Genomic DNA, 14,932 nt, shown 5'->3' with positions numbered 1-14,932 from the left:
TGAACCTTTAGCCTCTGCCGTCTGGTTTAAGAACTGAGAGCCGGGATGGTCCTAACCCCACGCAGGTTTTGTCTTACCAGAAGGAATAGTTGTATGAAAATTCACATGACACTTCAGCCTTTTAAAGTTCTGACTGTAGGCTAGGTTCCCCTCCAGTCAAAAGTGGAATCACTAATAATCATGATTCCTGAGGGTCCCCTTCGTTTAAAGGTTAACACCATCCAGGCCTGGGTCCAAATTATACATTGAGAGAATATGGAAAAAAATCTAGTCTGGTGACTCATGGGTCATTTAACATCCGTGTATCTTGTCTTCTGTAGGATGCTGCAGATGAATTGGATGCCTTGCTTTTATCTCTAACTGAGAATCTCATTGACCACACAAGCACACCTCAGGTAACTAGGCTTTAAAGCAGCAGGATGGAAAGGTATTTATGTTTGAAAGTGTTCCCAGTAGATTCCAGTTCTTGCCTTTTCTGCAGTTTAGTAAAACTTTTCATCTAATAAGAGTTTATATTTTGGTAACCACCTAGCATTGCCTTTCTATAGTGAGGTTCTGCCCACTTGAATGTTGCTGAGCCTCTTTGTAATTCAGCGCCCTGTTAAGTGGCGTGAGAGGGACATGTGGGGGTAAACCAGCTTCTGGAGGGTTCAGACAGTAAGACCTCCAGTTGTTAAAAACATTTACAGAAAGGTGGGAGCATAAGAGTGGTTGGCGTTAAACACACTGATCATTATTTGAGTTTGGGACATACTGTGTTAAGTACTGTGACCGTAATACAAAGAGGAAGCAGTCCCTTCCCTCCAGAGACATACTGGGGTGAAAGGTACACAGGTAGTTCACTTAGTGCCTTGTGAATGGCATGGCAGGAGTTGCCCTAGGGGGGTCACTCGAAGGCTTGCAAGTGAGGGCGGCCCTTCCCCTGATGTTTGCGCAGGTCACCAACCCTCAGACCCGGGGGTGTGTCTGCGCCACTGGAGAGCGTAGGAAAGCGCAGATTGCTGGCCTCCACTCTTGGGCTTTCGGGTGTGGTGCATGCGGGCTGGGGCCCAAGAAGCTGCATTTCCGACGCACTCCCAGTGACGTGGCCGTGGACTGGGAGCCGCCAGCTTAGGGCGGTAATCACGGAGATCTAGCCGGGTGAGCAGGCAGAAAATAAAAGGGATGTTGGCGACATCGGGTTGCAGTCAGCCTTCAACCAGATGAAAGAGGTAACTTCTAAGGCCAATGCAAGATGGCCCGAAGCCCAGAGAAGGAGTCCTTGGGGCCCAACTCAGAACACTTACTGCCTATTTATGCTGTCTCACAGGTGGGGGTAATACAGTGATGAAAATCAATTTGATTAAAGACTTTTTTTTATCACTAATATATTTTTCCTTCCCTAAAAATTTAGAATGTTTTAAATAAAAATGTAGACTATGATGCATTTTAGATTCTGCATATGAGCTATCTGTTCTATTACACTTACTGATTTTTCTGTTGTTAGAACTGTAGTACTGTTCTAATAACTTTTTTTTTTTTTTTTTGGCTGCGTTGGGTCTTCGTTGCTGCGCACGGGCTTTCCCTAGTTTCAGCGAGCAGGGGCTACTCTCGGTTGTGGTGCATGGGCTTCTCTTGTGGAGCACGGGCTCTAGGTGCATGGGCTTCAGTAGTTGTGGCATGCAGGCTCAGTAGGTGTGGCACACGGGCCCTAGAGCACAGGCTCAGTAGTTGTGGCTCGCGGGCTCTAGAGCGCAGGCTCAGTAGTTGTGGCATGCGGGCTCAGTAGTTGTGGCTCACGGGCCCTAGAGCACAGGCTCAGTAGTTGTGGCTCGCGGGCTCTAGAGCGCAGGCTCAATAGTTGTGGTGCACAGGCTTCATTGCTCCACGGCATGTGGGATCTTCCCGGACCAGGGCTCAAACCCGTGTCCTCTGCATTGGCAGGTGTATTCTCAACCACTGCGCCACCAGGGAAGACCTGTAATAACTATTTAAGTGATTTTGATACGTGGTGAGGCCAGTCCAGCATCATTATGCAGGTGTTTTGCTGTTTTTGCTTGTTAATTCTTTCAGATGATTTTTAGAATAACTTTGTCAAGTCTCACTCCCTCTGAAAGCCTTTGAATTTTTATTTGTAATTACATTAAATTCATAAATTAACTTGTGGAAAGAACTGATATATTTGTGATAATTTGTCTTCTTAGCCAATAGTACAGTATGTTTTTCTCATCCATGATTTCCTATTTCTCCTAAAAGTTTTGTAGTTACAGTCTCCCCAATATAAGTTTTGTGTTCTCCTATTTTTATTTCCAGGTCCTTCGTGTTTTTTTGCTATTGAGATTTTTTTTCCCCATTATATTTAAGAATTTGGGATTTAACCTAACAAAAGAGAGAGTCTCTAAATGTTCTCTGTAAGTCTTCTCTATTCTTCATTAGGTTAACTCCTAAATACTTCATAGTTGTGTTGATATTGTGAATGGTATTTAATTTTTTTACTATTGGATTCATAAGTTAATTTTGTGTCTGGCAAACTTGATGAATTCTTTCCGTAGTCAATCTGCTGATTCTCAAATATTCTGTCAGTTTCTGGAGTGTCTTTAGTATCTCTGTCTAGAGTTATTGATTAATCCATTTCTTACCTATTGCTGGATCTTCCAATTTTTTGTATATTTTGAAGATAGGCTGTGAGATGCATATATGTTGATGGTAATTATACTTTCTGAGCTCCTTTTAGCACTTTAAAGTGTCCTTCTTCACCCTTTTTTTCCTCTATTTCCCTTTTGACTGATAAGAAATTGACACCCTAGCTTTAAGTTTGAATCACCGTATGTATAATTTTCTGTCATTTTATTTTCAACCTTTTTGTATCTGTTGCTTTTAAGTGGACCTTTCAGCGTTTTGCTGGATCTTGTTTTTAAAATCTTATTCAAGAGTCTGTATCTTCTGATTGAGTTTAGATCCATTTATATTTACTGTAAGTATGGTTATTATAGGACTTGTTTCTGCCAAACCATTTTTGTTCACTTTTACCATATTTCTTTTTTCTCTCTCTTTCATTTCCTGTGGTTAGAAGTGTATTTTCTTAATATTGGTGGGAAAGTCATATTTTGTATTTTTATTCTTTTGGTGGTTACCTAGATTACTAAAACCTGGACTTATATTTTTTCTTATCAGAATCTGTCACCAGTGCAAGGACTAGTCTAAGTTTCCATAAAATAGGGGGGAGTTGGGAGTTCATTAGATTACAATTCTATATGCAGAAGTAAGGTACAGAAAATTAAACCTTAAAAAGAATATAGCAAAGGCCCTGTGAGTCAGGAGCAGTGTGGGTGTTTTCTTTGCTCTTTCCTCCATGCAGAGTTAGAAAATGGACTGTAGCTGGACAGAGCTTTCTTCTGTGTACTTTCTTTTTGCTCTTCATTTGAGTTAGTCACGGTCCACTGTTCAGCATGCTACCAAGAAGACTATGATTATTTGTAATGGACTAAAATGAAGTTTCAGAAAATAAATTTTAAATTGGATGCCAGGGGTGGGGGACAGTCCTAGTGAATGACCTGAAAGTAGTAGTAGCATTCTGGAAGTAGTAAGTTTTTAGATTAAAGAGATTCTCGAGATTATGACAGTTTCTTAAGTGGTGACATATGGCATGTGTGCTGTAAAAAAGGACCTTGAGTTCAGAAGTCCATGTCAGCTCAAGGACACCATTAAGACCTGCTCCATGCCCCCCACCCCCATGCATTTCATAGTAGAAGAAAGCATTATGAGCATAATTATGAAAATAAGTCAGTGTTCCCTAAAAGTAAATACACATGTACAATTTTTTTCAGGTATCTACCATATCCACGATCACACCCCGTTGGATTGTGCCAGTAAGTTAATGATATTTGCAATTTTTCTTTCCATTACCCTTTCAGAATGAGGCCTGAAGGGATACCAGGTTCTTATTTTTCCTTGAAAACATGGGGTCATCATCAAATCTCTTCTGATTGAACATACTGGCTTCAAACTAGAGGTTTAATTTTTCTGTTTGTAAATACTTAAGGGTGCTGACAAAAACAAAAATAAAAGTCTGATGCGAAGGAAGGTAGAAAAACAAAGCAGCTGTCATGGTGAACACCACCCTTCTCACCGCCGTCATCACTGGAGGAGATGACGCGGGGCTGAGTGCTGGCTGCGGGGCAGGTGCGGCCACCTCCGCTCACACGGCCCGCGTGTTTCCCTCAGCAGAGCGCTGCCCTTCCTAACGGGCTTGCAGGAGACAACGGGCTCTCGGCGGCCGGGAAGGAGGGGCCTGGCAGCAGAGGTGTGGCCTCCCTCATCTCTCCCCCAGCGCCCTTCTTCGTGGATGCCGTGACCAGGTGAGGAATCGTTTCTCAGTTGCAGTTCTCAGGCCTCTGTTAGGAGGGAAAAATAACGAGATTAATTGTACTCAGTTCTTCTCTAGTTGAACTTAATTGAAACTGAATAAATCTTTTCTGTGATTATTATTTAGAGTAGTGTTTTTTTCTTTTTTCTTGTCAGTAGCAATCTTCTACAAAATTATGAAGTAGACCTTACTTTTTTTTTTTAATGAAGTCTTTATTAGATAAAGATATGAGCAGGTTTATCTTTAAAACTTTGTATTTGTTTTAAAATTGATTTACGTCTTTTCCTCTCATGCTTTACTGTGTGGTTGTCCATGAATACAGGGGAAGAGGCTCAGATAAGGGTGGGACGTAGCTTTTAACCGCAGGCTTATTTTAGCATATCACTTGCCACAGACAGAGCTTTTGTTCAGCATGTAGTTCTTCATCTTTTAATCGTTAGGACCGAGACTGTGCCTGTGTTGCAGAAGATCTATAATCGCCTCATTTCTCACCTCAGACGTCTTCCTGGCATGTCTACTGTTCCTCACATCCTCCTGGTGCTGAGAATGCGGGTCGGTCGAAGTACATGCTTTAGAGAACAAAATCCATGATTATAACAGAAAAGTTATTAGAGATAATTAACTTGAGAGAAATTCATAGTTTCATTTTAAAATTGTTGTCTTATCTCCATAGTCTTTAATTTAATTGTTCACTCAGCAAACACTTACTGTCTGCTAGGAACCGGGCATTGCTTGTGTCCGGCACTGAAGGTAGGCGTGAACAGGACAGACATGGGGCCTATTTTCCTAAACATCTGTATGCTGGTAGTTCCCACTGCAGACATAGGGATTGTGTGCAGAGGGCCAGGTGATAATTCTTCGTAATTGAGTTCACACAGTAAAATGCGAGTTCGTAAGGACTTCCAAATGAGAAGTTACAGATGACATCAGAGCTTGTCTCCATTCCTTCCCAAAGCAAAGTAGTCATAAAGGAATTAGATCAAAGATGACAGGTAGTACACCTGAAACTAATATAATATGTCAGTATCTCAGTAAGGAAAACATGGCCAGTAAATCAGTGAAACAGTTGAGTCCAGAAACAAATCACACAAGTATAGTTATCTGATTTATGAAAAATGATAGTACAGTGCTGAAGGGAAAGAGCGATCTTTCAGTAAATCAGCCCGACAAGTTAAATATCCTTGTGGGAAAAAATTAATCTTGACCCAACCTCACGCTACACACCAAAATCTACTGTAGGTGGATTGCAAATCTAAATATGAAATGTCCAATGATAAAGCTTTAGAGAAGAAAATATAAGTGAAACATCCTGTGGCCTTGAAATAGGCAAAGATTTTTTAAGCAGGTCACAAAAAGCTTCAGTCATACAGGAAAAACTGATAACTTGGATTGTGTCCAAAACTCCTATTCAGGGACTTCCCTGGTGGCACAGTGGTTAAGAATCTGCCTGCCAGTGCAGGAGGCACGGGTTCAAGCCCTGGTCTGGAAAGATCCTACATGCCACAGGGCAACTAAGCCCGTGCGCCACAACTGCTGAGCCTGTGCTCTAGAGCCCACGTGCCACAACTACTGAAGCCCATGCTCCTAGAGCCTATGCTCTGCAACAAGAGAAGCCACTGCAATGAGAAGCCTGCGCACCACAAGGAAGAGTGGCCCCCACTTGCTGCAGCTAGAGAAGGCCTGCATGCAGCAACGAAGACCCAACACAGCCAAAAATAAATAAATAGATAAAATTTTTAAATTAAAAAAAAACCCAACTCCTATTCATCAAAAGATATTATTTCAAGCACTCGAAAAGGAAGCCACACAGTGGAGAAGACAACCGCACTTCCCCCTCCCTCCAACTCTGTGTCTCTCTCATAAAGAACTCATATCCAGAATGTATAAAGAGCTCTTGTGAATCAGTAAGAAAAAGAAAACTCAATAGAAAAATTGGCAAAAGAGTTGAATAGGCAGTTCACAAGAGGGTGTCCAGATGGCCCATCTTGACAAGTTACTGAGAAATACAAGTTCAGACCACTATGTGATACCACTGCATACACCTAGAACGGCTCAAGTGAAAGGACACATAGTACCAAGTATTGGTGAAGTTATGGGGCAACTGAAACTGTAAATTGAAATAACCATGTTGGACATAGATTTGGCTGTATCTACGAAAGCTGAAAATACGTTTACATGCATACCCAATAGAAATACAAATATATGTCCATCAAAAGGCATGTACGGGAATGTTTACAGCAGCTGTGTTCATCATAGTCCAAGCTGAAGACTTTTTAAAAGCCCGTTGGCAGTTAACGAGATAAATACTGGACTAGAGCAGTGAAACCTAAGGAACTGTAACTGCGGTAGAGAGATACAGACGAGTCGCGCGCATGCAGTTGCGTGAGGTATTTATCGATGTGTAACAGACTGCCGCACGTTTAGCGGCTTACACCCCACCCCCGCAGGTCAGGGGTCTGGTGCAGCCCTGCTGTGCGCTCTGCTGCAGGTCTCCCCAGGCTGCACTTGGGGAGTCGGCCGGAGCTGGACTCTCCTGTGAATGGTCATCTGGCGGAGGGTCTGCAGTCGTGGCCATTGGCGGAATTCAGCTCCTGAGGGGCTGCCCGCTGAGGGCTGGCTCCAGGCCGCGCCGCCCTCGCTGCTTGTCTGGGGCCTTTACTTCAGCAGAGCCAGCAAACCAGGAAGGCGGTGGGACGCCTGCCCGCCGGCCAGAGGTCGCCATCTGTATACTGTAATCACGGGAGGGACAGCCTGTTCTTACCTTTGCTCATTTGCATCTGTTAGAACAAACCACAGGGCCTGCCACACGCACGCGCTCAGGGGGAGGAGGGGGTCATTGGGGTCATCTTAGAGTCTCCTCCCCATGATAGTGGGGAGCAAAACAAAGTCCAGAAAGAGGCGCAGCTCTCAGGGACCGAGGTAACGGTTACCCTGGAGGCGGCTAGTGACTTTGTGTCTCTCGTTCTGCGCGCCAATTGCACAGGTGTGGTCAGCGCGCACAGTGTCCTGAACTTGGAGCTCCCGATTTGTGCACTGCAGCGCATGTATGTCCTAATCAATGGCGTGTTTTTTAAAGAGTGGTGATGGGATTGCATCGGTACAGATTCAGATTTACTTGGGGTGTGCACTGTGTAAATTTTAAAGTTAAAGAACAGGAGAGGAGACGACAGCAGTCGAGATTACTGAGCAAGTTTTAGGAGCAGCTAAATGACAGATAAGTGGTGACCAGCTTGGCAGAGAGGAGAAAGCTGAAATCTAAGCCTGAAAAGGGGAGGGGGTGGAAAGTGGGAAAATACGAAGCCAGTCCACGCTGTAGCACCCGGGCTGGCTCAGGAGCTGAGGCACCAAGTGTTGGGAAGGTGGGGCTGAGAATGTGCCCCACCCTGCCAATGCCTGCCTGATTCTGGAGGCTCCCCTCTGGAGGAGCTGGGTGCCAGGCGGGGCCCTGGATCTGGGGACCCTGTTGGGAGGAAGGCCCTGAGCTGAGGGAGGTTAACTCAGTGTTCATATGCCGAGGGGTGAGACCCCCAACCTTCCTTCTGTTTCCCGCTCCCAGAGTGCTGTGGGCCATGTATAAACGTCTCAGGTGAGAAATTCAGAGGTTTGCTCTCTAGAGAACCTGACTGAGCGAAGAAAAAGGCCCAGAGAGACTGACATTTGTGGATCGCAGGAAATCTGATAACTCGACTTGGAAGCCCATAGTTAGTGGATTTTGCCCACATGTGCACAGCTTTCAGACAGCGTTCCAGTGCTTCATGCTTAACTGTGAGCATGCCGCTTCCCTCTTAAATGTGAACAGAGTCAAATTATCAGATGTTTGAGGGAACTCCAGAGCAGGTCAACTTGAAAAAGAAACAAGGAGGAAATAAAGGAATGTGAGCACGAAAAACTTTGCAAAGTGATAGTGTAAGAAAGAAGATGCTGTATCCGTGCAACAATAACAGGAAATTTAAAAAGAAAAGGAACCGAAAGTATTCTTGGAAATTATTAACCATGTTAAAAATAAAATTCAAAGAATGCATGGAAGGGCTTCCCTGGTGGCACAGTGGTTGAGAGTCCGCCTGCCGATTCAGGGGACACGGGCTCGTACCCTGGTCCGGGAGGATCCCGCGTGCCGCGGAGCGGCTGGGCCCGTGAGCTACGGCCGCTGGCCTGCGCATCCGGAGCCTGTTCTCTGCAACGGGAGAGGCCACGGCAGTGAGAGGCCCGCGTACTGCAAAAAAAAAAATGCATGGAAGGTAAGATTGGGGAAATCCCCAAAAATGTAGAACAAGAAGTTGAAGATTGGGAGAGAAAAGATTGGAGATTGGTCTAGGAAGTCCAGTATGTGAATCACTGGAGGTCCAGAAGGAAGAACAGAGTAAATCCAAGCGTCCAAGAAAGAAATCGAGCCTCGCCAGGACAGAAGCGCGTGAGTTTTTAGGTTAAAGGAGCCCAGTGAGTATCCAGAAACAGAATGAAAATAGACGACAGCAAGGAACATCATGAAGTTTCAGAATATGAGAGAGGATGTAAGTCTTCAGAGAGGGGGAAAAAGAGTTCATACAAGGAAGGGACTGGTAATCTGAATGAGAGCAGACTTTACTGAAAGCTAGAAGATAATAGAGCAATTCCTTCAGAATTCTGGAATAAAATCATTTTTCACCTCATGTTTTATACCCAAGCTATCAATGAAGTGTGAGATTAGAATGAAGACATTTTAGGGAATTCCCTGGCCGTCCAGTGGTTGGGACTCAGTGCTTTCACTGTCAGGGCCGGGGTTCAATCCCTGGTAAGATCCTGCCAGCCGTGCAGTGTGGCCAAAAAAAAAAAAAAAGAAGAAGAAGACATTTTAAAACGTGGAGTTTCTCTAAAATACATGCTTCTAAGGCGGCCTTCCTCAGGAAGCTACTTAAGTGGAGGATGTGTTCCATCAAAACAAGGTGATTGTCCAAGAAAGAAAACAGGGGACCCAGGAAACAGGTGCTGGAATTTACCAGGAGGAAAGCAAAGGGAAGTTCCAAGCAGGCCTAGAAAGGATCCTGTACAGGCTAGGAGAGGAGGCTGTGGAGCTCCAGGAAGGATATTGCCAAGGGAAAACGGCAAACACGTGGCCTGCCCCTAATTTTACAGAATTACCTGCGAACAGAAGCCTGGTTATGTTTGCAAGGTTAAGGATAAATTAGAAATGAAGTATTGGACGCCGAGCAAGCGCTTACAACGAAAAAACAAATTGTACGAGAAAAGAAATACAGTAGGCCCACAGTGAGCTGTGGAAATATTTATGTAATTATAGAAGACGCTGACTATTAGGGAGGAGTGTGTGTCATTGTGGAAACACGCCCCTGAGAACGGTGAGGACAGACGGCAGCTGGTGGGCCCGCCTGGAGGGCTTGTTAGAGCACAGGCGCTGGGCCGTCCTGAGGCTTTGGGCCAGTGGGCCAGGCGCGGGGCCTAAGGACTTGCATTTATGACAAGTTCCAGGACCACGCTTAGAGAACCAGCGATCCAGAACAAGAAGGGCAGTACCAGGAAAATCCAGTCGGCGGTGTCGTCTCTGTGGAGTGGGAATGCAGAAGGGGGGTTCCAGTGACAGCTGTTCCGTTTAGTCTCGATAGCACATCGCCGATGTTAATTAACCTCTGGCCTCGGGACTTGGGTATCGTTTTCAGTCTCCTTGAAGCCTGGCACCTCTGCGCACGCCCTCGCGCTGAGGCGGAGAGGCGCACTGCTATTCTTGCTTCCCCTCTGACGCCGCAGAGGAGGTGCTGCGGGGCTCGGCACCGCGGGCGGACACACAGGACCCCCAGCCTTGGTGCTTTGCCAACGTGTTGCCATGGTGCTCGGCACAGCCCTGTCCTCCATGTTCTGCGGCAGCCCTGGCTCAGCAAGAAGGGAGGTGTCTGTTCGGTGTGTTTTATCCAAGGAAGCAGGGGAAATTGATGTCTTTAGGTTCCATTTCAAGATGGAATAAGCATCAGTCACCTAGAAAATGACCCTCTGTGGAATCGCCTGCGTTAAGTGCTACTACACACCCCTCTTTACTCTGCGCGTGCTGCATCCGTGAGGAGCTGGGGAGAAACGCAGGTCGCCTCCGCCGTGGATGGCCTTTTCGTTTTCCCAAAAGTGAGTAACGTATTCTTTCTTCCTGTCAGCTCGGCTCCAGCCTCTGCTGGAGAAGCCGCCTTGAAGCAGAAGTGTTTGCTGACAACAGAGCTCTGAGGGGCGGCCGCTCCTCACCTGAGACCCGAGGCCGGGCCCTCCAGCCGTCCGTCCTGGTGTCCACTTCTGCTGGAGCTGGTTCTGCACTTGTGGGTAAAACAGCGCCCCCGGGTGTGACTTCATCTCTGTGAAAAAAGCAGTTACATTTCCGTCCAACTGGAAGGGCGTGATTACACTACACGTTGGCCCAAGTGAGCGTCTGTGAGCTTTTACTTTCTCTAATTTCATTGGAAGTTGTGAATTCCTGCACTGGGGGATTCCTTTCCCTGTGGTTTCCTCCCAGCTCTTTGCTCCACGCAGTGGGTGTGACTGTTCATGACGCCTCCCTGGGTGGGCCCGTCCCTGGTGGTCAGCAGCCTTGGGGAGGTTACTTCTCTCTCTGGTGTCAGGGTGAGTGTCCTTGATCTGAATGCCTGCTGTAGAAATTGTACCCTTCTGTGCACTGCCTGGAAATCAGGAAGTGAGGTAGATTACTTGTTACTAAAGAGAGGTTTTCAGAATACAGAGCGTTTTCAGAAGTCTCCCATACTTTTGACTTTTTGCTGGACTGGCTATCTTAATACTCCAAGTTTACATCAAGGTAAGATAGACTTTGAGAAGAATTACAGAGGAGGAATCAGTTGCCTGGCACAGTTTTTCAGCCCAGCCGTCCCTCGGGAAGCACACCTGCATGGAGCGCACGCGTGTCCCGTAGCTTTCGGCCTGGAAGGGGCGGGGTGGCCGCAGAGACCTGCAGGCGTCCACATGGCTCCCCGGGCTGCGTGGGGCTGAAGGCCGAGGTCAACTCCGGCAGCGAAGGAGAGCACAGTAGTTTCCAGGTCCCCATTTGGACGTAGGCTCCATTTCCTTCTAATGTAAGCTGAATAAATTCAGATGGTATAAACTGAAGGAAACAAAATGCCAGGATAGAAATAGGGAATCGGGTCGAGGGGATTCAAGTCTGAAACTAAATGCAATGTACTGAAAGCACGTTAGGGATTTTGTGTTAGTTAAAAAGGGTTCTCTAGAATTTCCTCATTACTTTCCGTCTGTACAGAGAATTCTGGACGTTAAAGTAGTCTATGCTCGTTATAGGAAATAGAGAAAAGAATTTCAGCACCCAGAGAAGCACTATTTTAGCTTCGAAACTTTGTACTGCGTAAAGGAAACCTCAGCTGCCGTGGGGAATGAGGGCGATCTGGAAACCGCGTTGGTCAAGTTGTGCATCCCTGTTACCAAGGGCTGATGTGAAACTGTACCTCCTGGAATTTGGTTTTGGTTTGCTGCCCTGTGGCGTGCACGTCCTTGAGTGTTAGTGTCTGCTGTCCGCCACAAAAGAACATCCAGTTTTCAGATCTTTAAAACTCCCGTGTTTTGGATGGTCCTGGGTTCCCTGTAACATAACCACGCCCAGGCAAATGCACCCTCTTGTCTGACTGGCACGCCCTGGGATCTTAATCTTGCGCTGTTCCCAGGGGGCCGTAGAGATTGGAAACAACTTTTTCACGAGACAGTCCTGCCGAAGGGAAGACAGTTGACGCCTCTCGTTGGCTGTCCCCCCTTAGCCGTTACCCTAAACGCTCGCGGATTTCGTTGGGGGAGCTCGTGGCACTTCGTCATCGTCAAACAGATTCTCTCGCGGCTCTAGTGTGACACCTAGAACCAGGGACTTGACCTGGGACGCGCTGGGCTGGGCATCGAGTTTTCAGCGCACTGACCACCCTGGAGGTAGAAGGTTTAAGGCTGTGCTTCTGGTCACAGAGCAGCTTTCTAGATTTTGGAATTAAGTTGTTGAAAGTATTCCGTAAGCTTTGTGTCTTCAGGTACCTGTATTCTTGCCAGTCAGAATATATTGATAGGGACTTTCTTAACAATGCATTTGAATCTCAAGGTAAAAGGAAATTCTGTCTCATGTCCTGGCAAGAGTGGTACATATGGAAATGAATACTTTAATGAATTAGCCCTGACAGAAAAGACACCTGTCAGGTAGACCTTTCCTTTCCTGTCTGCTGCGGGTGCCGTTCCCGGGCGCCTGTAATGCTCGCCCTGTTCCGCTGACCTGAGAATGGGGCAGGTGGGGGGGGGGGGGGGCGGGGAGCAGCAGGTGTGAGTCAGGGAAGGATGCCGGCAGGGAGCCAGGCGTGTGGTGGCTCAGGACCAGGACGCAGGCGGTTACCTTGCAGGGAGGGCATCTCGCTGTGGCGGCCCTGCAGGCTGCTGGCCTCGGCGCAGCTTCTGGTGACAGAGACCTTAGCACCCTCCTGCCCATTGGAATGATCCGATCAGCTGAGTGCAGCTCTGGTCCCCAGATGAGCTGAAACAGCCCAGGGGCCATTCTAAACGATGGCTGGCTGGGCGGGAAGTTTTTCTGTGTCTAGAGAGGCTCCCATGCAGCAGGACAGTGTAGCTAAGGAGAGCACTGGCCGTGTTTGATCCAGTCAGGAGGGACGAGCACGTATTTGGAAAGAGCAGGACAATGGGGTTCACAGCTGAGCTGGCAGCGCCGCCTGGCAGAAACGCGCTCAGCTCTGTGTCACTGTCTTCCCAGACTTTCCAGACCAGCTTTTGCCGGGATGAGGGAGTTGCGGCTGTGAGCAGGTTTAGGGGCTCAGGTTGGGGGGGGCTGCGTGTGTCCTCTTGCTGTTGTCTCATTGGTCTGTGGGGGTCTGCGCTTTCTGATGGTTCGCAGGGGGGCACCCTGCTGCCGCCTCGGTCTTGGCGGGTGGGGAGTGGAAAGGGCGGAAGCTCAGATCAGCTGCCTTTAGGTCCTGGCCGGGCAAGGTCAGGGAAGGGAGAGCTGGCCCTGGGGGCTTACAGTGGGGTGGGTAGGTGTCAGTTTTCTCCCCTAGACTCCTCTTCAGAACTCGTGGAGTATCCTGTTTCTCGGGACCTTGCAGAGGTCGTAGTGTCCCCTTTGTGTACACAGGAAGGGTTCATCGCCCTTTCATTCCTGCCCTTGAGGAAACCCTGAGGGACAACCGACTGATTAGATAACTTTGCTCTTGATAAATGTCGATGTACCCTGAGCTGCTTGTCTAAAACGTTGATGTTGTTTTAAGAAAAAAATCTCCTTAAGAAGGTGTCTTCTAGTCTACTAGGCTTTTTTGTCTTTGCGTGTGCGTGCGCGGTCACACGTGTCCCTTGGGCAGGTGAGGGTGGAGCCCGGGGCAGCCCTGCATCTTGACTGCTTGTCCTCCTGTGTCTCGGCTCTGGCCGCCCTGCCTGTCTCCTCTCAGACCAGCGCCGGCGTCACTGCAAAAACCTCCGAGAGCAGAGCTGAGTGGCGGCCACTGCCGCGGGAAAGGCTCTCTTGTTCTTCTGAGTCAGGTCCCGGAGAAGCCAGGCCCTCAGCTTCTCCCCGAGGGCGGGCCAGCAGCGGTTGCGTCCAGAGCAGGGCTGCTGAGGGCCCGGCTGCGCGCGGCCCGTGTTCAGATGGGCTCGGCGGGCGGGCTGGCCCTGGAGGCCCCGGCACCCTCGCTCACGTGTGGGGGCCGCGGCAGGCCTGGCCTCCATCCCCGAAGGCCGGCAGGTCTCCGCACTTCTGACGCATCTTGCCCTCAGCCTTTTGGTTGCTTGAAACCTGGAGGCCCCTGGTGCGTAATACACATTGCCATATCCCTTGTTCTTCTTTGCTCTCACAAATGTGGACGCTGTGGTTCCTGAGTGGTCAGAAGAAAGCCGGAAGCTCCTCCTGCTACCTGTTAGCCTCCAGGATGAGCGACGGACACAACGTTGTCTGCTTCGCAGAGATTTGCCCCGAGCCGGCTGGGCCGAGGTCGCAGGTGCGGAGCTGTGCTCGTCTCCAGCCCTGAGACGTGGTGTCCGGGGACCCCTGTGTCGCCGCGGTGCGGACACCAGCTCAGGCACGCTCCAGGTGTTTCTCTTTGTCCGAGAGGTGTTCGGGCACCGAGCCCTGCTCTTTGCGTCTTCATAGCTGGATACGATAGACAGTTACAAGGACCTCACTAACTATTTTGTGTTTACTTTTTATCTGTGTAAAGCTTTGCAGTAGCTTTTAAAGTGTAATTTATTTTTTTATCACGTGCACTCTTCATGCCACGTGTCCACGGTTTTATACGACTTGTACTAGAAGCGCTGCACTCAGCTGTGAGCTGTTTGTACACTGAGATGACAGCCGTAGATGTGACCACAAATAAAGCAGCTGTGAAACACGCACGCGTGATGAGCTGTTCCGGTTTCTTGGACGCGCAGTACCCGCCTGCTGGGCGTCTCTCTCCTCAGCAGAACCGTCCCCGAGAGTCGCGGCTGCACGAATGCGGGGCCGGCGGGGGGGGCATTGCGCAGCGCCCGTTCCAGAGCCATGGCGTCACGGGCTGGAGGCGTTCTGGAAGTTCGGAAACAGCCCCGGCCGTCGCCAGCGCGTCCTGGGCGGAGCAGCGTGGGGCG

At 48.4% G+C, this 14,932-nt stretch overlaps 1 protein-coding gene across 1 annotated transcript in view; it reads left to right on the top strand.

Annotated features, from left to right (window-relative positions):
* Positions 1-14,701, top strand: part of EPB41L5 (erythrocyte membrane protein band 4.1 like 5) — a 157,685-nt gene extending 142,984 nt beyond the window's left edge. Inside the window, exons 22-25 of the mRNA XM_067025897.1 lie at positions 321-395; positions 3,807-3,848; positions 4,204-4,337; positions 10,480-14,701. Of these exons, the coding sequence (XP_066881998.1) occupies positions 321-395; positions 3,807-3,848; positions 4,204-4,337; positions 10,480-10,546 (318 nt within the window). The 3' untranslated portion in view covers positions 10,547-14,701. The remainder of the gene's footprint in view (positions 1-320; positions 396-3,806; positions 3,849-4,203; positions 4,338-10,479) is intronic.
* The last annotated feature ends 231 nt before the right edge of the window (positions 14,702-14,932 follow it).

Source organism: Kogia breviceps, chromosome 2 (genome assembly GCF_026419965.1).
Source record: "Kogia breviceps isolate mKogBre1 chromosome 2, mKogBre1 haplotype 1, whole genome shotgun sequence".
Lineage (NCBI taxonomy): Eukaryota > Metazoa > Chordata > Mammalia > Artiodactyla > Physeteridae > Kogia > Kogia breviceps.
The sequence above is the reverse complement of the archived record's forward strand: the minus strand, read 5'-3'. Positions and strand labels throughout refer to the sequence as shown.